General features: G+C 63.4%; 1 protein-coding gene across 1 annotated transcript; it reads right to left on the bottom strand.

Annotated features, from left to right (window-relative positions):
- Positions 1 to 85: 85 nt before the first annotated feature.
- On the bottom strand, positions 86 to 20,485 carry CDH15 (cadherin 15). Its single transcript, XM_030820454.1, has 14 exons — positions 20,356 to 20,485; positions 12,468 to 12,626; positions 11,687 to 11,842; positions 8,462 to 8,606; positions 7,391 to 7,551; positions 6,394 to 6,522; positions 5,663 to 5,848; positions 4,526 to 4,779; positions 3,570 to 3,712; positions 3,143 to 3,382; positions 2,589 to 2,828; positions 1,939 to 2,075; positions 1,667 to 1,825; positions 86 to 719 (listed from the first exon to the last, which is right to left on the bottom strand). The coding sequence occupies exons 1-14, from the start codon at positions 20,395 to 20,397 to the stop codon at positions 519 to 521; spliced, it is 2,352 nt and encodes a 783-aa protein (XP_030676314.1). The 5' UTR covers positions 20,398 to 20,485; the 3' UTR covers positions 86 to 518.
- Positions 20,486 to 21,617: the final 1,132 nt, after the last annotated feature.

Genomic DNA, 21,617 nt, shown 5'->3' with positions numbered 1-21,617 from the left:
GTGTTATGGGCCCTCAGGTCCCTGCCAGGCCAGGCCTCACTGGCCCCATCCCCCTCATGGTCAGTGTGGCTTTGGGCGCCCGTCCTGCATTAGAGACACCAGCACGTTTTTCATTCAGATTTACCCAGGAGGTTGCTACCTTTCATACAAAGATGAGGTCCACTGGTAGGAGGCAAAGGTGGGACTAGGGAGGTGACCCCCATGGGGCGGATGGAGAGAAACTCTTCCCAGCCCGGCAGGAAGGGGCCTCTTCCTGGCTGCCCCATCCACACTCAGGTTCTGCCCCCAGACTTGGGCCCTCGCCTACAGGAAGGAGGCTGCCCCAGGCCCAGGGAGGGGGTCAGGCTCGGTGACCTCAGGCTGCCTCTGCAGGGGCCATCACTGTCACGCGGCCGGGGAGTGGCGTGTCCACTTGTGCCCCAGGGTCAGGCTGTCCGGCCTCTGTGTCTGGGTAGCAGTGCCCCGGGAGAAAGACCCTCCCTGGCCCGGTGGTCCCATCTGGCCCCTCGCTCCAACCCTCACGGGTGCCCGTACATGTCTGCCAGCCGGGCGAAGCGGGGCCCCCAGTCCCTGAGGTAGTCGTAGTCCTGGTCCTCATCGCCTTGGCTGGACAGGATGGAGCTCAGCGTCCCCGCCACCGAGCCATCACCCTCGTAGTCATAGATGAGGGCTGTGTCGTAAGGCGGCACACTGGGGTCACTGTCTGCAGCCTCCAAGCCCTGTAAAGAGGCCCGGAGAGCTCAGGACACATGGAGGGGCCAGCGGGTGCCCCACCGCCGTGGCCACAGCCCAGGGCAAAGTCAGCTCAAGGCACGGGCTCAAGAACGGGAAGCTGCCCATGTCTGGGGCGAGGTCTGAGGGGAGGCAAAGCGTCCTGAGGGCACAGCAGCAGGGTTGCGAAGAGGGTGCCATGGACTGCCCCCTTCCTCAGGATTAGGCCAGTGGCCAGCCCGTCCCCCGGGGCTCTGCCCTGCCCCAGCAAGGTGGGAAGGGGTTGCTCCCCATCACCCTGGTCACCTCGTCCCCGCGGCCCTTGTCCACTCAAGGCAGAACCCGAGCCTCCTGGACACCCCCATCCACAGGATGGCCTGCTCGCCTTTCGGAGGCTCTGTCTGCACATCCGTCCTCTCAGCTCGTGGGGACACACACTCCTAACCGGGGGTGTACACCTTTGCTGGGGGCTTTCTCCGAGCCAGGTGCTACAGGTGCAGACAGGCACAGAGGAGGGTTCCCTGTGCGCCCCACACCCCAGATTCCCCGTGTTCACATTCACCCTGTGGACCGCAGGGAATCAATAATGCTGTGTCCACAGGGGCTTCTATGGAGGCCCTGATTCCACTGAGAGCCACTGAAGCCCAGGGGATGCTCCCGGGGCTCCCCCACCCCCTCCATGGTGGACACGGGGCAGTGGATGGGTCTGTGGCCACCGCCACTCTATCCGTGCAAAGATCCGCGTCGTGGGTGGAGGCTGAGGGCCGAGTGCAGACGGTGGCAGCAGGGCTTCCACACTCCCGCCCGCACACCATCTTCCTCTGCGGTGCCCTTGGACGGCCCGTAAGTGCATGCAGGTGCCGGTTCTTGCATGCATGGGCAGCTGTGTACATGTGCATGTGTGTATGCACCTGTGCATGCCTGTGTGTACTGGGGTGTCCCCAGGAGCACCTACATCACTGATGAAGTCGGCGATGTCCAGGCGGCTGGTGGGCAACGCTCGGGCTGCCTGGGGGTGCAGGCGGCCCTGCGGGGCATCTCTGCGAAGTGGCGGCGGCCCCAGAGGCAGGCTCAGCGCCGTCGGGTGACGCAGCTGGCTGATGTCGTAGGCGTCCTGTGGATGAGGAGGTGGAACAGAGCCAGGCATCCCTCGGGCCAGCTTGTTGTAAGAAGGCCCGCGAACTGGGTTCCTTGGGGACCCCTCCCCACCCACACCTGCCCCCTCACCTGGTCCTCCTCCCCGCCTCCCTGCTCATCGTAGTTGAGGACATTGTCTCGAAGGTCGTCCTGGGGGCCGTGCAGCAGCCCCTTGCCCCGCGACTGCTTCCGGAACCGCGCCCGGAGTGCCGCGAGCAGGACCAGCACTGCGGAATGAGGGGACGCAGGCTGGGGCCAGGCACAGGGCGCGACTTCAGGGGGCCGGGCTGCGAAGGAGGTGGGAGGAGGGGGCGGGGCGGGGCAAGGCTGGTAAGCAGGGTGGGGTTGAGGGGGCGGAGCTTGGGGAAAGGGCGTGTCTGGCATGGAGGAGCCCGGGTTGGGGAGGAAGGGGCGAGGTTAGGGAGGAGGGGGCGGGGTTGTAGAGGAGGGGGCTTGGCTGGTAAGGAGGGGCCGGCTTGGGGGAAGGGGCGTGGTTGGAATGAGGGGGCGGGGTTGGTGAGCAGGGGGCGGGGTTGGGTGGAAGGGGCGTGGCTGGTAATGAGGGTAGTGTTGGGGAGGAGGTGGAACTGTGGGGGAAGGGGTGTGGCTGGTAATGAGGGGGCGGGGTTAGGGAGGAGGCGGAGCTGGGGAGGAAGGGGCGTGGCTGGTTAGCAGAGAACGGCCTGGGGAAGAGGGTCCGAGGGTCTGAGGGTCCAGGTGGAGGTGGGGCGCTCACTCACCCAGCAGCAGGAGTGCGCTGGCCAGCACGATGACCAGTGCGCCCAGGCTGAGGCCTGTGCCCCCCGCCAGCAGCGCTGCGGCCCCCGGCAGGCAGACGCCGTCCTGGCCGCAGCGGCACACGGTCACGTTCAGCGGGTGCTCGCGCTGCTGGGGCGGCTGCCCCGAGTCCCGGAGCAGCAGGCTGAGGCGGTGCAGGCCTTCGGGGACCTGGTGTCGCGGCCGCAGGCGCGCGTGGCTCACTGTGGAGGGCGCCCGTGGTGAGCGAGGGCCTCCCGAGGCCGCCCCCACTTCGCCTGCCCTCCTCGCGCCGAGACGGGGTGGGGATCCCGAGATCCTGGGCCTGGGTCCCCCCCACCCCCATCGTCCTCTGGGCACAATGAGTAACCCAGCCCCGCGCGAGGATGCAGCGGTGGGGTGGGGGGAGGCGGGAAGGGACCCTGTTGCAGGACCACGGGGTTGCATGCCCCTCGCCCTCCTGCCCCCGGTGGAGGCAGGAGTGTGGGGGTAGGGGGAGCGTTAGGATGCGGGGAGCGCGGCGGTGAGGGGAGCGCACCGTTGACCTGGCTGAGGCTCCAGTTCCGGCGGAGCTCTGGGAGCCTGGGGCTCAGCTGGAAGTGGAAGGGGGCCCCGTGGGGGGGCAGGTCCTCATCCGTGGCGCCCAGGAGGAGGCCTGGGCCCTGGTGCGGCTCGCTGCACAGGCTGCCCGGCGGCGGCAGGGCCAGCACGGGTGCATGGTCGTTCACCTCCAGGATCTCGATGGAGAGGGTGCCGGTGGCGGTACGGGGCTGGGAGGCTGCAGGCGAGGAAGCCGCGGCTTAGTGACCCCACCCCAACACCCCAGCCCGCCCCACCAGTCGGCTCAGAGGGGGTGCGCACCTCTGAGCCCCGGGGCGACATGGGCAGAGCCCTCGGACACTGGCAGGGGTGCTCAGCCGGGACAAGGCCAGGTCAGGGAGCCCCAAGCCGGCGGCGCCGCTCACCGTCATCCTGGGCCAGGACGATGGCTCTGTACCAGCCGCCCTTGAGAAAGGGAGACGCCGGGCTGAGCACGCGCTGGGTCTGGATCCGGCCAGTGGCTGCGTCCACTTGCAGCCAGTCTTCCGGGTCGTAGTCCTTGGAATAGCTGATGCGGGGGAGGGGAAGAGTGGGATCTGAGTCTACCCCAGGGCCCCACAGGTGTGGTCAGGTATGGGTGCGTGACACACACTGCACACACACACAGGCACACACATACATACCACATGCATGCACACATGCACACAACATATACACATGCACAGCCTAACATGCCACATGCATGCACACACCACATATACATGGGCATGCACAGCACACACACGCACATATATACACAGACATTCCCCCACACCTTGCACACACACCCCACACACCTATACACCACACACGTACCATACATGTGCACACACATATGCACATACACATGTACACACAACCCATGTGACTATGATGGGAGCTGCAGTCACCAGCACCTTCTGTGAGGAAACTGAGGCTCAGGGAGGGCAGGCCAGCTGTCCAGGGCCCTGAGACAATTGTGTGGCAACCTAGTTAAGCCTCAGTTGCTGCTGGCCCTTCCTGGGCCCCGTGGACACAGACAGGGATACACAGGGCCAGGCTTGGGGTAAAATGAGATGTAAACAGCCAGTCCCTTGGGAGCAAGGGCCTCCTGGGATGGACACGGCTGGCAGGGACAGACTGGCACGCACAGGTTGGAGGTGGGCCTGCCCTAGGGGGTGAGGTCACCCCAACATGCACACACGGGCATGCTCGGGACTCGAGACCCTCCAGACCTTCAGGAACCCACAGCAGCAAATGACCCCTACACCCTCTGACCCTCAGAGCCCAGGGGTCGGGGCACCCGAAGCAGGAATGGGGCCGTTAGCCTCCTCTGCCTCTCCCAGGGCCTCAGGAGCCTCACCTGAGCCTCTGCAGCTGCTCTGTGTCAGGGTCCTGGGCAGAGAAGGTGGCCACCAGAGTGCCTGGGGGCGCCCCCTCTGCTAGGCTGGTCCGAAGTGGGTTCTCCTGGAACACGGGGGGCTCGTTGGTGTCCTGAACGTGCACGCGCACCTTGGCCTGGCCCCGCTCAGCCCTGAGGGCAGCTGCCTGCAGCGGCGCCTCATTCTGCACCGACACTTTAAGTTCGTAGTGTTCACAGCTCTCATAGTCCAGGGCCTGAGGGAAGGAAGCACAGCCCGTTACCCGCCCAACGCAAGTGTGGGCACCCAAGGGCGGGTGCCATGGAGGAGCCACTCCTTGGGTCTGTCCAGAGTGCCTGTACTTTCCTTCTGCGCCTTTTTAACCTTGGAAAAACAAATTATGCAGGACGAGAAGGCACAAAGAATATTATTAAAATGCTGGTTGTGTGTGGTGGTGGTTGGGGAGCAGCCCAGGGTTCAAGCACATGCTCCACAGGTGTTTCAGCGAGGGCCGTGGGGGGATGGCGCCAGCCCCTGCAGTCACTTCATTTTAAATAAAGGAGATCGTCCTGGGTGATGTGGGTTGGCTTTATCCACTCAGGTGAAGGCTTTGAGAGCAAAACTGCATTTTCTCTGCCTCTAAACTGCTGCATTGGCTCCGGCCTGTGGTCTGCACGTTAGACCTGCGCAGCCAGACCCCAGCACCGCATGAGCCAATTTCTTGTGGTAAACCTCTTACTGTGTCAGTATCTGAATACATCCCCATCTACACGTGCGGACATATCTGTGCATGTGTCTCCTATGGCCTCTTTCTCTGGTAGAACCAGGACTGACACAGGTGTGCAGCTGTGTTTTTGTACATGGATTCCATATGAAAGGAGGAAGGCTGCACAGAACAGAGTGGTGTAGGCTGTCCCCTGCCTCTGGCCCTCAAGCCCCGTGGGTAGTGTGGCCTGGGACCCAGTCCTCAGGCTGGGGGGCTCCATGCCCTCCCCCACTCTCTCTCTCACCCAAGGACGAACACAAAGTCCCAGCTGGTCAGAGGATGTGACTCTGCCGGGAAGGGGCTCAGACCCCAGTGTGGGCAGTGTGGGCATCTGTGTGTGCCGGCCTCTGTGTGCCAGCCGGGGGCTGCTCACCTTCACAATGGACAGAACACCCTCGTTGGTCTTGGGGTCCGTGCGGATGGTGAACTGCCCATCGGGGTCGCCTTCCAGGATGGTGAACCTGGCCACCCAGTTGGGGGAGCCTGGCAGGTCCCTGTCCTCCACCTCCAGGCGTCCCACATCCACTCCGCTGACGGCCTCTGTGGCCTCCACGAAGAACTGTGGGGGGATCCCAGCCCCAGTTACCAGCAGAGCTGGGGGGACAGCATGGGTGGGGCCCTCAGGGCCCTCAGCCCACCCTCCCCTCCCACCCTCCCTCCTGCCTCCCAGCAGGAACACCCTCCCTTGCTCCTGTCGAAGCTGCTCCCCACCCACTGGGTGTCCTCAGGTTTGTCTGTTTTGTGAGTCACTGTCCCCCAGGTGCCCCCATGGTCCCCCTCTGTGGGCTCAGCTTCGTGCTCCCTGCCCATACAGCAAAGGCTGGAGGGAGACTTGCTCCCTGATGCTAGGGGGTCCCAGAGGGTCCCACGGGCTGCCTCTCCCCAAGGGCCTCTCTCCCATCTCCGACTCCATTCACATGCTGCCACGCGCCACCCTGGGGCCCCTCCAGCTTGGGCTTCCACCCGCCCACGCAGAGTTCCTTCTCTAAAGCCCAGAGTGCCTCCTCCCGCCCCATCATGGAGCCCCGTGCCATCTGCAGGAGCCCAAGAAGGGAAGGCAGCTCTAAGCAGGGGCTACTTTCGAGGGAGGGACAGCAGCAGCACCTCGTCCCTGGTGAACTCAGGGGCATTGTCATTGATGTCATCAAGGGTAATGATGGCTGAGGCAGTGGCTGTGAGGCCGTCTCCAGACATGTCCGCCACCTGCAGGGTCAGATTGTACACCGCAACCACCTGGGGATGTGGGACACAGGGTCAGAAGATGAGGGCCCAGGTAGGGCACACGGGGACTGGTCAGGGGCGGGAGCCAGGCCACCTGGCCAGCTCAGTTCCTACGGGAGCGCCCAGTGGGTGTTGAAGACCCCAAGTGGCCCTGAGAATCCTGCCCCGATCCTAAGGGCATGGGGCTGTGATGCTGTCCCAGCCTATGGTGCTGGATAAGCATTTATAGAACACCTACTGTGCACTGGGTAAGCATTTACAGAGCACCTACTGTGCGCTGGGTAAGCATTTACAGAGCACCTACTGTGCGCTGGGTAAGCGTTTACAGAGCACCTACTGTGCGCTGGGTAAGCGTTTACAGAGCCCCTACTGTGTGCTGGGCGCCTAGCACACCACTGAGCTTGGGTCCCTGCCCTGGGGAGCCGTGGTTAGTGGCAGGGACAGAAATGGACAAAGACCACGTAACACAGTGTAACCAGGAGGGCTTCCCAGAGGGGCTGACTCAAGGGGGGTCTTCCGGGAGCACAGAAGTCCAACAGCAAGGGGCAACGGGGGCCCTGACAGAAGGAGCTGGTTACTTACTAGAGGGGAGCCGTTGCCATGAGGCTGAGAGGGGCGGGGCTGCTTGGGGAGCCCTGCCCTGTGCCAGGCCCGTCACGCCCTACTTCGACCAGACCCCTCCCGCCCGGGCCAGTGCGGCTCCTGTCTGCCCATCAGTGGGTTCACCCCACACCGTCTCCTCAGGAGCCAGGGCCACTGCAAGCTCTGCAGGGACGGCAGGGACAGGAGCGTCTGGGGTGGGCAGGCTGGGGGCAGAGGGACCCACAGGAGATAGGCTGCCCTGGCCGTGCGGGTGTGGAGCTGCCAGGCGCCCCCTCACCTCGCGGTCCAGCCCCACTTGCACCGTGCGGATCTCGCCTGTGAGCTCGTCGATGCTGAAGAGCTCGGGGCTGCCCTGCTGCAGGATGGAGAAGCGCAGCGCTGCGTTGTCCGTCTCAGGGTCATCGGCATCTGTGGCCTCCGCCCTGGTCACATAGGTGCCTGGGAAGCACAGGGAAGCATGAGGGCCGACGTCCACAGGGCCGATGGGCTGGGGGCATTGTGAGGGGCGTGGGGGCACCTCGTGTGCACAGGCTTCCCGGTTCCAGCACGGCTTGACCCCAGATGGGGCAGTCAGCCCATGCTGCTGTTCGCGTCACCGAGGCAGCCAGCACGCGGCAACCCCCAAGGCCAGATGCTTCCCGCTGCCCCTGAAGCCCACTGTGCCGTGTCCAGGCCACCTGTTCGGTCGAAGCCTTTTGCCCGGCTTGTGCTGTTTATGGGGTCAGAGCACAGGAGCACTGGAGGCGGGACGTGCTGTCTGTCACCTGGGGCGGAACGAGGCACGGAGGCCACTGCCACAGACATGGGAAGGAAACTGAGGCGGGATATGAGCCTCCAAGCCTGAGCCTCGGCCAGGCCTGGCCACAGTCCCTGGTAGCCCCAGACACGAGGGGGCCTGTGCCCTTCCGCCAGGTCTTTACCACGGGCCCCCAGGGAGGTGGGAGCGAGTCCCTGTGGCTGGAGCTTACAGATCAGCCTGGGTTCAGGGTGAATCACAACCTAGAGATGCCTGTGGGTGCTCCGGACCCCGTGTGAGTACAGGGTGAAGATGCGGTGTGCCTGCCTCCAGATGGCTCCCTCAGCAGGAGGGAGAAGTCATTTGCTTTTGGGGGAGAACAGGACCCCTGAAAAACCTCCACTCCCAGGCTCAGATTTTTGGGTTTGAAATTTATGTTGACATGGGAAGTGGCAGGAGTTGACCTGTGGAAACGGACCTGCCTCGGAGACTTGTTTACTTATTTTTAGACTCTCTGAGGGGCCTCTGGAATTCTTGCTTCAGGGAAACCCTGGACTTCGCAGAGCCTTTGCCTGCAGCCCCTCCCGGCCCGGGGCTGTGGTCCTGTCTCACCTGGGGCTGCACCCTCCAGCACGCGGCCGGTGAACGCCTCCTGCAGGAAGGCTGGCCGGTTGTCGTTCTGATCCACAACTACAATCTCCAGGTCCGTGGGGTCCTCCAGGGTGGATCCTCCCAGGTCCAGGGCAAACGCTCTTAGCTGTTCAAACATAGAGCAAGGGCTGGCTCTGTGGCCCCCAAATTTCTGTGGCTCCCGTTAGGGCCATGCGAAAGAGACAGCACGTTCAGACTTTGTCTCCAGCTGGAAACACCAACTTTAACAGGTGAGAAACAGCACAAGGTGGGGCATCTGTCACAGTGGCTGAGGACGTCACTGAACAGGAGCCACCTTCCTTTAGCAGACAGGGCAGATGCCACTTTCCCTGCTTGCCTTGGCTGCCAGGAAGCTCACAGCTGCTTCACGTGTGACTAAAGTAAGGGTCTCCTAGAGGCTTTCTAATCTGTCTCCCTTTCTCTCTATGGTCTTTGCTCCTCCTGAAGTTTTTTTTTTTTTTTTTTTTTTGATATTGTTTCACTCTTGTTGCCCAGGCTGGAGTGCAGTGGCGCGATCTCGGCTCACTGCAACCTCTGCCTCCCGGGTTCAAGCGATTCTCCTGCCTCAGCCTCCCAAGTAGCTGGGATTACAGGCGCATGCCACCACGCCCAGCTAATTTTTTGTATTTTTAGTAGAAATGAGGTTTCATCATGTTAGCCAGGCTGGTCTCGAACTCCTGACCTCAGGTGATATGCCTCAGCCTCCCAAAGCGCTGGGATTACAGGCGTGAGCCACTGCGCCTGGCCTCCTCCTGAAGTTTAATTCCCCTGTGCACACAACATTTTAAACTGCCTCCCATCCTTTCGGAGAATGGGCACAATTACAGTTTCCAAGTGAGAAATACTCTCTAATAACTTTTGATGTAAGGGATCCAAGGACTGGTTCTCAAAGTCTAAAGGAAGATTCGGGGCAAATAAAAGAAAATTTTACATCCTGCAGAGGCAAAGGCAGGAAGTGTCCTTTCCACACATCAGGTACAAAATTACTCTTCTTTTTTTTTTCCTTTTGAGATGGCGTCTCGCTCTGTTGCCCAGGCTGGAGCGCAGTGGTGTGATCTCGGCTCACTGCAACCTCCACTTCCTGGGTTCAAGTGATTCTCCTGCCTCAGCCTCCCAAGTAGCTGGGATTACAGATGCATGACACCACACCAGCTAATTTTTTGTATTTTTAGTAGAGATGGGGTTTCGCCATGTTGGCCAGACTGGTCTTGAACTCCTGACCTCAGGTGATCCACCCGCTTCGGCCTCCCAAAGTGCTGGGATTACAAGCATGAGCCATTGCGCCCAGCCCAAAATGACATTTTGGAGAGGGCAGCCTGGGGGTGGGCGGCTGGGAGAGGTGGGCTGGGGTGGGTGGGCTGGGAGAGGGCGGGCTGGGGGTGGGCGGGCTGGGGGAGGGCAGGCTGGGGTGGGCACGCTGTGGGAGGGCAGGCTGGGGGTGGGCGGCCTGGGAGAGGGCGGGCTGGGGGTGGGTGGGCTGGGGGAGGGCGGGCTGGGGAGGGCAGTCTGGGGGAGGGCAGCCTGGGAGAGGGGGGCTGGGGTGGGCGGGCTGGGAGAAGGCAGGCTGGGGTGGGAAGGCTGGGGGTGGGCAGGCTGGGGGTGGGCAGGCTGGGGGGGCAGGCTGGGGAGGCAGGCTGGGGGAGGGCAGGCTGGGGGAGGGCAGACGCCTGCAGGGAGTGCAGACGGGGTTCTGGGTTTCTGGGCTCTAGGGCTCCCTTCTCTTGCTCCCACTACCCTTCTTCTTCTTTCTTCTTCTTCCTCCTCTTCCTCCTCCTCCTCTTGTCCTTCTTCTCCTTCTTTCTTCTTCTTTCTTCTTCTTTCTCCTCCTCCTTCTTCTTTTTTTTTTTTTTTGAGAGAGGGTCTTCCTCTGTCACCTAGGCTGCAGCGCAGCGGCAGAATCAAGGCTCACAGCAGCGTCGACCTCTCGGGGGATCCTCCCACCTCAGCCTTCCAAGTAGCTGGGACCACAGGTACGCAGCAAATCTGCTGGCTAATTTATTTTACCTTTTTTTTTTTTTGCTTTACCATTTTATTTTTTAGAGACAAGGCCTCACTTTGATGCCCAGCCTGGTCTCAAACTATTGGCTTCAAGCAATCCTCCTGCCTTGGCCTCCCGAAGTGCTGGGATTATATGAGCCACCACGCCCGGCGCTCACTGCCCCTTCTCGGAGAATCCCAGCCCCCAAGGGGCATCAGTAGTTTCTTCCCTGACTAACCCCACTCCCAAGAACAGTGGCGGCCACTGGGATCAGCATTATTTTGGGACCAGGCATGGTGGCTCACACCTGTAATCCTAGCACTTTGGGAGGCCAACATGGTGAAACCCCATCTCCATTAAAAATACAAAAATTAACTGGGCATGGTAGTGGAGCCTGTAATCCCAGACACTCAGGAGGCTGAAGCAGGAGAACTGCTGGAACTGGGGAGGTAGAGATTGCAGTCAGTTGAGATTGTGCCACTGCACTCCAGCCTGGGTGGCAGAGTGAAGCTCCAGCTCAAAAAAAAAAATGGTTGGGCGCGGTGGCTCACGCCTACAATCCCAGCACTTTGGGAGGCCAAGGCAGGCCAAGGTCAGGAGATTGAGACCATCCTGGCTAACACGGTGAAACCCCGTCTCTACTAAAAACACAAAAAATTAGCCGGGCGTGGTGGCGGGCGCCTGTAGTCCCAGCTACTCGGGAGGCTGAGGCAGGAGAATGGCGTGAACCCGGGAGGCGAAGCTTGCAGTGAGCCGGGATTGTGCCACTGCACTCCAGCCTGGGCGACAGAGAGAGACTCCATTTCAAAACAAAAAACAAAAAACAAAAATAACACTATTTTAGAGATTCTTCACGACACTCCTGAGCTCCCAGGACCAGTGTGTTGCTGGCTGTGGTTGAGCCACAGAAGCTACAGCTGCTGCAGCGTGCTCCTCCCTGGCAGAATCAAGCCGCTCCTCCACCGGACCTCTGTCTGCCCTCCAGTCAAATGGGAACATAACCGAAAGCAGCTGCCTCCTCTGGCTGCAGGGCCTTGGTCCCAAACCCCTGTACCTGCCCCCTCACTTAAGGGTGCCTGGATCTTGCAGGAGAAGCAGTCTGGCCTGAAGCCCACCAAGCTGGGAGGAGAAGCCTGGTGGGGAGGAGGGGCACTGGCTTCCCACCAGGCCTGCTTGAGGGGCACAGGTCGGACCGCGCAGCTCCGCACCCTGAAGCGGTCGGTCTTCTCGCGGTCCAGCATGGCATTGAGGAAGACCTTCCCCGTGAACTTGTCGATAGAGAAGACGCCCCGGGGCTCCTCGTCCACGCCGGGTCCCTGGATGCTGTAGATGACGCTGCCCAGCTGCTGCTTGTCCGACTTGATCTGTGGGGCAGGAAATGGGGTTGGGGAGAGCTGCTCTGGGCAGGGGCCTCTGCCCTCTCTGCAGCCCCTCAGTCCCCTCCCCGGCGGACAGGAGGGCAGGTCTAAGTCTCCTAGGACTGGAGGACGGAGCCTGGTGCCCAGTGAGGAGCTGTGCTGGGCTGGGGACAGCTCAGCCTGTGGCCCCAAGGGTGCCCCGTCCTGCAGCCTCATTTCAGGCTCAGCCCCTGGCGTCCTGAGGGCCCTGGTCTCTGGGGCGATTTTGCGTATGTGAAGCTGAGGCCCACGCAAGGCAGTTCACCTTCACCTCCATCTACTCAGCGTCGGCGAACGCGCACACAAAAATCACGCCCGAGCGTGCAGCCTAACGTGGAGTGTGTCCACCCGAGGCGCATGTCGGGTGGGAGCAGCTCTGGACTCCCCTGCGGCCTGGGGCAATGGCGAGGATTTGAGCCCTGCTGTACACCCAGGTTGGAAGCCCAGAGCCCTGGCGAGGTGGGCGAGTCCTGCCCCAGCTCTGCCCTGAAATGGGGCTCTGCTGGCTCCCAGGAGGCCTTTAGAGAATGAGAGAGGCCTACGGGGGACCCGCCCGCCCCTTTCTCCCCTCCCGCCACCTCCACCTGCTCACCTGAACCAGGGGGTAGGGGAGACGCTTGTGGTTCTCGGATACGCTGATCGGGGGGATGACCCAGGCCCTCCGCACGCGGCTCGGGGCAGGCGCCCGGCGCCAGGGGTACAGGGTGGTGAGCCTCCTCCGTCCAGGAACCCCCAAAGACAGGCAGAGGCTCTGCAACAAAGACAGATGCATCCCACAGCACCGTCTCCCGGAGCCCTGGACAGATCTGTCCCACGGCACCGTCTCCCGGAGCCCCCGGCAGCAGCGTGCAGCTGGGAGCTGTGGCCGGTGTGGAGGCCACAGGGCGCAGTGTGCGACCTGCGGGTCGGTGCTCATTGGCTCAGGGCGGCTTCCACACACAGGGCTGCGTTGTACGAGGGCAAAGGCACGTGAGCCCCGCCCCCGTCAGACTGAGCTGGGGCCTTGGTGGCCACACCCCAAGTACTGGCCCTCAAAGCCCCTATCCAGCTGCCCCGAGTCTGGGCCCACTCAGCAGCTGGGCTGTCTGCAGCCTCTGGCGAGTGCATGTGGCCACTGGGAGGAAGCGCTAGGGTTCCAGGCCTCTGGCTGGGAGGGACACCTGAGATTCACCTGGCGGGGGCACAGCCTCACCCCCGGTGCCAAGGTAGCCGTGCAGACAGCAAGCCTCTGGGCCAGCCAGGGCTGGGGAGAGCGTGGGGTCCTAACTCGGAATGACCCCAAGAAGCCAGTGGCGGTGCCCGTGGGCACGGTGGGCTGGCTGTGGAGGGTCCCGGGGAGCGGCAGGGGAGGTTCCTACGGGAAAGTGCCCGTCCCTCTCCACCTCTCCAGGCTGCTTTGTGGGAACGGAACCCCGGGATGCGAGAGTTCAGCTCCAGTCCATCGAGAGCAGCTGGAATTGTATCCCCAGATCGTACAGCAGCCCCCAACTGGACTGTGCTATGTGGCTGAACCAGCCTGCAGCTGCTGCTGGTCTGTCAGGTCCCACCAGGTCAGGGTTGGGCAGCCAACGCTCGTGGTGTGGGTTCCTGAGACTGGCTGGGCCGGGGCCAGGGCTGCCTCGGTGGGGCTGGGTGGGGTGGGGCTTGCTGTGGCTGCACAGCAAACAGGGACATGGCTGGGGACAGAGGGGCAGCCCCACCCCCAGCCTCACTGTTATTCTCCCAGAACAGGGTAACTGGGTGCAGTCTTCACCCCAATACTTCAGCTGCTGGGACCCTGGCGTGCCCATCTCCTCCTTTCCCACATCAGGGGCTGGGGTGCACTGTTTGTAAGGCACACGGGAAGCCCCGGTGCTCGGGGATGGGGCCTGGGCAGAGTGTGGGGCTGCAGAGGGAGACACCAGGCACCCCACCCTGTTCCAGGGCCGGGACGACCCTTGGGCCAGTAAAGACCCCAAAGTGGAGGCGGCTGCCCCCAAATTCTCCCGAGGTCCTGACGGTCAGCAACTTTTGTGACCACAGATGGCCCCACACCCACCCCTCAGATGGGGAAACTGAGGCCTAGAGAAGGGACCCAAGTCCAAGAGCCAGGTGGGGAGGGGCACTCATAGTGACCCCAAAAGCACATCCTGAATTTTCTGGTTTTAAAAATTCGGTTACCATACCCAGCTCCTAGCCTGGGCCTTGGGCCTCCCTCCCAGGGTGCCCGGCCCCACCTTGGTCAAAGGGAAACTTAGAGACGGTGGGTCCTGCATGTCCTGGGATCCCCAGGACACCTGTGCTTGGGACCCCTGAGCCTGGGGCGTCAGTGTTTCTGGGTGGGCTGCATGGCTCTTCCTGAAAGACCCCTGACCCTAAAGCACAGCATGGTAGAAGCTGCTGCAGCTGACAGGACATGGCTCTGGGCTGACCCCACTCGGCTCGGCACGGACATGGGGGTCACCCTCGAGCTCCCTCCTGGGTCAGGCTGATGCCTGGTGCAGCTCGTTGGGGCACAGAGTCTGCCTGAACTCGGTGAGGGCAGCAGGGGCCAGGGCTGGGGGAGAGGCAGGGGAGAGGGAGATGAGGGAGGAGGAAACAGGGCTGCCCTCTCCCCGTCCCCTGCGCCCCGGGTCTGGCTAGGAGCTGTCTGTACCCCGCCAGTCCTGGGGGGTCTCCGGGCTCCCGGCCCTTCTCTTGGGTGACCCTCCTCCCCGGAGGCCCCCTCCCACCCAACAGCGCTCTCCTAGCTGCCAGAATGTTCTAGATCTTCACCATCCAAGACCCACAGGCCACATGGGGCTGCTGAGCCCTTGAAATGTGCCTGGCAAAAGTGAGGAGCTGTGTTCCCCTTCACCTCATTGTGGTTAAGGCCCCATGTGTGGCCAGCACCCAGCCCCACACACCCAGCGCTCACAGCCCCAATCAGCCTTGGCGAGGGTCCCCCAACCTTCCCAGCCCCCCACTGCAGGGCTGTGGGGGTGAGAGACCTGAGGACCTTCCTGCCCCCCACCGGCACCGCATGTAGCCAGGGCGTGGCATCTGCATCGTCCCAGTGACAGGGGCTACAGAGGAAGATGCTGAGTTGGGGTGGGCAGGGTGGGAAGCTTCCAGGACCCTGTGGCCAGGGTTGTGGTGGGGGTGGCAGCAGCTCCCCAAGGAACAGACCCTAACGCAGAGACGGGGCAGCCTCCTGCACCACCTGGCTGGGAGGGGACAGAGACCCCCGACAGGGCAGCCTCCTGCACTACCCAGCTGGGGAGGGGAACAGAGACCCCCAACGGGGCAGCAGCCTTCTGCACCACCCGGCTGGGAGGGGACAGAGACCCCCTACCCTGTGCCATGCTCTCTGGGGCACCCCCACCCACGACAAGCCCTCAGGCTGCTGGGCTGCCATCTGCAGCAGGGGGATGGGTGGGAGGTGTTGGGGGTCCTGGGCAGGCAATGTGGAGTCTGGGGGCAGAGCAGGCCCCAAACATCACCCACCACACACAAACTCCTCAGCTCCCCTTTCAGATAGGGCCCCCATCTGCGTATCATCATCTTCACGGCCGTTTGCTGAGCTCCTCCCCCATCTCAACATCACCGTCTTCACAGCCTGCTGCTGAGCTCCTTCCTCTGGACAGCAGGTGGGCTGGGGTCTAGGGAGGCTCGTGGCACTCCCCAGCCGGCACTAGTCCTGTGCCTACTACAGAGGTGTGCCGGCCACACCACGCCAACACCTAGAACAGCTCCCCACATTGTGCGAGCAGAGGGAGCGCTGAGTCGGCCCTGGTGAGCGAGACCCTGCATGGGAGACCTCACCCAGCTCTCCACTGGAAGGGGGCACCTGCTCCAGGCGGGGTGGGGCCCCATGAAATGGAGCACTGAGAACTGGGGGGTCAGAGCTGGGCCAGCCAGGCCGCCCCTGCCCCTGCAGAATCACAGATGTCGACGGCTCCTCTGGCCACCACGCCACTGCTGGCTCTGAGGCTGCCAGCTCTCCTCAGCCCCACGCCGATGCCTCACCCTCCAGGGCTGCCTGCTCCTGCTGGCTTTGTCGAGACTTCAGTCTAGGCAGGGCCAGGGACGTGGGGGCATGTGGCCTTGAGAGGAGGCAGCGGCTGGGGGCTGGTACGTCTGAGTGGGCAGGGGCTGGGAAGGAGATGTTGGCATGGCCAGGAAGCCTGTTAGGCTGAACCCCCATTAGGCTTGGCCTCTGTCCTCCCCACCGGCCGCTTACCCTGTGTGGATGAGCAAGGCGCAGGCTGCCCATCTGCCCACCCTGAGATGGGGCATTGGGCCTCTCGCTCTGACTGTGTCCTGTCCCTAGGGCTGGCCCAGCACACAGAGGTCCCCACAGGCAGTGGCAGCAGCCTCCAAACCATGGCCACCTTCCCTGGGGTTCTTGGTCCTGGGCCAGCAGGACCTGGGCCCCCTCCTCCATGGCCTCCTGGGAGTCCAGAGAGAAGCAAACGCTTTGGCAGGAAGCAGGGAGAGGATGGGGTGGGGGCTCCTGAGGCTCCCAGGCTGGGGACCCTGCCGGGGAAGCTCTCTGCCAGCTGACAGATGGCGGCCCTGGCCTCGGAGCCTGCCAGCACCCACAGAGCACAAGCCACTTCCAGGGCAGGGCAGCTCCTGCCAAGTGGAAACCTGCCTGCCCGGCATGGGGCCTTCATCAGCCTCGGTGGGCACAGGGTCTGTTTCCGGCCCTGGCTGGGCAGCTTTGCGCTGGGCCTGGGAGGCACCTCCCTCTCCCCCTCCCCCTTGGTCCTCCCAACCCCCCCGGGAGCCTGTGGTGGCCCCTTCACCTCCCAGCTCTGGACAGTGAGGTTCAGAGAGCCTGAGGCATTTGCTCAAAGCCACACAGACAGAGCCAGGAGTCACATAGGGTCTGAGACCCAAGCTAGGCTCTGAACCGCGTGCTCTGAGGGAAATCCAGCCACAGAGCCACACAAGCCTTGGGGTAGGCCCGGGCATGGGGCAGGGAGACCCCAGGCTCTAGGAACGCCACATGGCTGAGGTGAGGGGCCACCCCCACCCAGGCAGATGTTTCCATCCCCTCCCTGCCCAGCTGCCACCAAACCTGGGCCAGCCCTGCTCCCCCACCCTCCAGCTGCCTCCACCGGAGACCCTCCAGTCACGCTGGGCCGGGTGCGGTCAAGGCAGAGGCTGGGAGTCCTGGGCCCAGGCCTGTCCGCAGCCTGAGTTCACCAGGTCACAGCGGCCGCAGAGCCTTGGGAAGGCTCACTTGCCCAGATCACAGCCGGTGTGGGTGTGGGTGGGCGGACAGGCCACAGCCCACTTCCGGCTCTCGGGGGCGTTCTCAAAGCTGGCTCTTTGTCCTCCCACCCCACCCCCGTCCAGGAAGACGTGGCCAGTGGAGGGAGGGCCTGTGAGCTGTCTTGGGGAGATCGGGACATCCGGTGCCCAGAACAAAGCCACATCAACGCAGCCAGCCCACAGCCCCGCACCTGGGCTAGGGGACGCAAGCACCCTGGGAGGTGGATTTTGTGGACACGCGTCCATTCCTCTCTGTCCCCCACCCAAGCCAGGCAAGACCAATGGACATTAGCGACCTGCTTCCCCACAGTGGGTCCCCAATGACACCCCCAAGCTCATCCTTGACTGGGCCCTTAGCCAAGAACCTGGAGGGAATCAGCTTGAAGCCCTTGAGACGTCTGGAGCCACCACCCTGCAGCCAAGCTCCTGGGACTTAATGCCTCTGCCTTGGGATCTGCTGCTAGCCTGACACTGAACCCCAAGGGGCTGCTGCGTGAGAAACTCCGCACACATGGAGCGCTCGCTACAGTTTACAAACACCACTGCGAGGCGGGAATGGGGTTTACAAACACCAAAGCAAGGTGGGAATGGGGTTTACAAACACCACTGCGAGGCGGGAATGTGGTTTACAAACACCACTGCGAGGGGGGAATGAGGAGCAGTTCTGGGGCTGACCTCGCACTCCTGCTCCCCCGATTTTCCAAAGAAGGATGCTTCGAGATTCTAGGAACACGCTTGGTAGCGCGTGGGTGGGTTTGCCTGGGAAGGCAGTGTGAAGGCCCCTCAAGCTTCTCAGGCTTCAACCCCTCCCCCAGGCTGGAATCTGGGGCCACCCCGTTCCTGGATGGCCAGGTATGCCAGGAATGGCGCCAGTTGTTGGCCTGGCCCAGAGCGGCTGGAGCATCTTCCCTGGGCCCCACCCTCTCTAGCTGCTGCGGGTTTCAGAGAAGGGATGTGGAAGAAGAGGCGTGGAGGCAGCTGTCCCTCCAAAGCAGTGTCTGGGGCTGTCCTGCCACTGTGGGAAGAACAGTGGCCTGGGAGCCACTTCCCTTCTTGGCCTCGGTCACAGTCACCCGAGCTAAGAGCCCCCGCCTGGCCCCCAGGGTGCTGCTGACTCTGTCTCCCAGAGCCCAAGGAGCTCCCAAAACCCAGATGCAGAAGTGGGGCCCTTCCCAGCAGGCTGGGGTTCTCTGTGAGTCAGCAGTGCTGCCCCAGACCTCAGCCACCTCCCAGCTGGGGTGGGGTTCCAGGTGTAGAACCAGCAACTAGGACGGTGTAGGTGCAGCAGCGCTGACAGGGGCCAGTTCTGAAGACACCCTCTGGGTGGGGCTGAGTGAGCTCAGCAATCAGAGGTGGCCTGAGCAGGGGAGGAACCCCTCACCTGGGGAAGGCCCTGATGGGCCCACGCTGCCTGCCTGGGGGCTCAGCAGGAGGCGGCCCGGGACCCCGAGGCTGCCCAGGAGAGCACACAGTCCTGAAAGCTGAGCTGCTGGGGGAGGGGCAGGCAGGGTCCTGACACTGACATATTTTGCCTCACAGCGGAGTGAATTCGAGCCTTGGCTATAGTCCCCTTGCCAGCTGACCCCCACCTCCACCACCTCCCCCAGCCTCCAGCTGTCAGGGGAGGGTGCTATTGTCCCCCAGCCCTGGGGGCGAAAAGAAGGGACAGTGAGAGGGGAGACTTCTGGGGAGGGAGAGGTCCTGCCTGCCTCCCCACCTGCCACAGAGCCCCCCTGGGGCCTGTTGAAAGGCAAACACTCCCAAATCCAAAGGAAGAGGTCTCGAGGAATGTTTTCACAGGCGCCGGCCTCCCCGCCACCATGCCCCGGGTTGCGGTGCCAGGGAAGAAACGCTGTCCCCAGAGCAGGTGGGGAAGGGCCCTGGAGGCATGCAGCCCCCCAGCCTGCGGTCCTGGGAGGGCTGAGGGGTGGAGGGCTGGGGGCTGAGCACGCATGCTGAACCACTGTCTCCCCCGCCACTGTCTCCAGATGGGGGAGTGGGGGGTGGCAGGAGCCATGGTGCCCCTCAGGGGCAGCTGCTGGAGGGTCTGGCTGGCCAGGCGCCTGGTCAGCTGCCAGGGGCTGAAATTGGAGCCAGCTGGAGCTGGGAGGCCTGTGGGAATGAGGGGACTCAGGAAGCCCCTTCAGTGGGGGCTGGGAAAGGAGTGGCTTCCCTTACTCGCTGTGTCCAGCACTCCCTGACCACCCTAGGACCACAAGAGCAATGAATGCTGTGAGCACCGCTAAGCCCTTTGTGTGCATTCTCTCTTGAATTGGCAAGAGAGACGCTGCTCTCTTGTGCCCAGTGATGTCCGAACCACAGCCGGCCGTGCCTTAGCCCAGCCCAGTCCCTGGGGGCTGAAGCCACTGAGGCCACATCCTCCATGTCTAGGTCCCCCTAGGGTGTGAGGAGACGTGGCTCCAGCTAGGCAGTACAAATGGCGGGTGTGGGGGGCCGAGGCCTGGGCTTCCTTCCACGCTGGCTTGCTCCCACGTTGGAGACACCATGGTGCCAGCAGTCCAGAGAAGATTTTTAGGGGCAGAGTCCAGCAGGCTCTGGGGGCTGGGCCCCCAGGCCTGATCACCCCAGGCAGCTGCGGCAGGGTCCCAGGTGAATCCCACAAACAGAGCCCCCAGGGCTGCCACACGCCAGTCTACAAGGCCCTGTGTGTTGGGACCTGGCTCGGGCTGGGACCTCCCAATCGAGAAGTAGCCGTGAGTGTGAGTTCCTGGGGGCAGGGCCTGCAGCCACCCCTGCTGGCCGGGAACTTGCGGTGGGGGATTTGGACATCACCCAAGACTAGCCAGGGGTCCTGAGCCCACCGCAGGGAGCCCCTGTGGAAACCTGGCCCCCAGACCCCCCAGAGAGGGGCACTCCTGCCGTTCCCCCTCTCTCTCTGCTCCACTCAAGACTGGCAAGCCCCCAGACCCCGGCAGGGGTTCCTCCAAAGAGAGGGCACGGCTACCTGGGTGGTCCCTGCCTGGGGTCCCTGACCCCAGCAGGACTCTGCAGTCCTGGGGGTGATTCCACCAGGTGGAGTGTTTGGTTACACTCCCTCCCCACAACCCCTGGGGTGCTGCCCCCAGCCCACGGACCCACCCGGGGCCACTCAGGTCACAGGCCCCCAAAGGCGGCCAGGGCCAGCGGTTCTGGGGGAGACCTGTGCGGCTGCAGCTGAAGACACTGTCCCGCAGGGCCGAGGGAGGCAGCGGGGACCCCCGCAGGTGCCGATGCCTTACCTGGGCCAACAGCCCGAGGACGAGGAGGAGCGCGGCGTCCATCGGGGCCGGGGCGGGAGCGGGTCGGGAGTGCACCCGCGACCCGAAGGAGCGCGTCCAGGCTGAGTGACAGCGCAAGTGCGCCGGGCGGGCCAGGGCCAGAGACAGCACGTGTGAGGGGGGCGGGGAGGGGCAGGGCAAGGGCTGAGTGACAGCACGAAGGAGGCCTCTGACGGGCCGAGGGCCGGCCTGGGCAGGGCTAAGGCTGAGTGACAGCGTGTGGGCAGGCGGGTGGGGCGGAGCCTCTGGCGGCTAGGGCGGGGCCGGAGGCTGAGTGACAGCCCGTGTGCGAGTGGGGCAGGTGGGCGGGGCCGGGGCCGAGGGCTGAGTGACAGCGCAGGTGCGCCTGCGGGGCGGTGACCGCACGAGGCTGGTGGGGCGGAGCCAGAGGAGGAAGGGGCGGGCGGGGCGGGGCCGAGGGTTGATTGACACCTTGTGAGAGGATGGGGTGGGGCCGGGGCGGGGCCGAGGGCTGAGTGATAGCTTGTGCGGGGCTCCAGCGGGCAGGGGTAGGGCTAGGTCGGAGATACCCCGGCTGCTGCGTTGGGAGCAGAGCCAGAGGCCAGGCTGTGGGCAAGGCAGGGTGGGTGCGGCCGGGTCAGGGACCATCTGGGATTCGTGGCTTCTTCATTTCCTGCTCCTTGGGCCCGGCTCGCCCCTGCTCCAGGGCGTCTGCACTGCAGTCCCTACCGGGGGACGCCTCCTGAGCACTTCCTTGGGCCCCTCGCCGCTCTGGCTGCGTCTCCTGCGCCTCCCCGTATCCCACTGAACACTGGGCCCACCCTCCACGCACCTCCTCGCAGCCTCATTTTGCCCAGCTCCTATTCAGTATGGAACTCTCTAGTTCACACGCCTCTGATACCAGCGTGGCTCGTAGGACACCCCCAATTCCCCCAGTCCACGCGCCTCCTCCCGCATCCCCTTGTTCCCCGAGGCCCCCTGCCTGGAGCACCTTCCTTCCTACAGAACTCCTTCTCATCAGCCCTCAACACCCAAGGTCAGCGCTGCCCTTTCCTGGAGCCTCCTTGCCACCTCGGCCAGAAGCCCTCCCTCCTGTTGACTGTGGCACCTGCTCTCCTCTTCCAGACCCCGCCCCCTGGGAGGGCGTGGGTGGGGCTCAACACCTGCACAGGCCCAGCGCACGGTCAGGAAGGTCCTGGAGGGAGGGTGGAGGGGGCTGGAGGCAGGAGGACCCTTTCTTTTGAGCAGGCAGGGTGGGGAGT

The sequence above is a fragment of the Nomascus leucogenys genome, chromosome 2 (assembly GCF_006542625.1).
Source record: "Nomascus leucogenys isolate Asia chromosome 2, Asia_NLE_v1, whole genome shotgun sequence".
Taxonomy (NCBI): domain Eukaryota; kingdom Metazoa; phylum Chordata; class Mammalia; order Primates; family Hylobatidae; genus Nomascus; species Nomascus leucogenys.
Note: the sequence above shows the minus strand (reverse complement) of the source record. Positions and strands in the feature narration are given on the sequence as shown.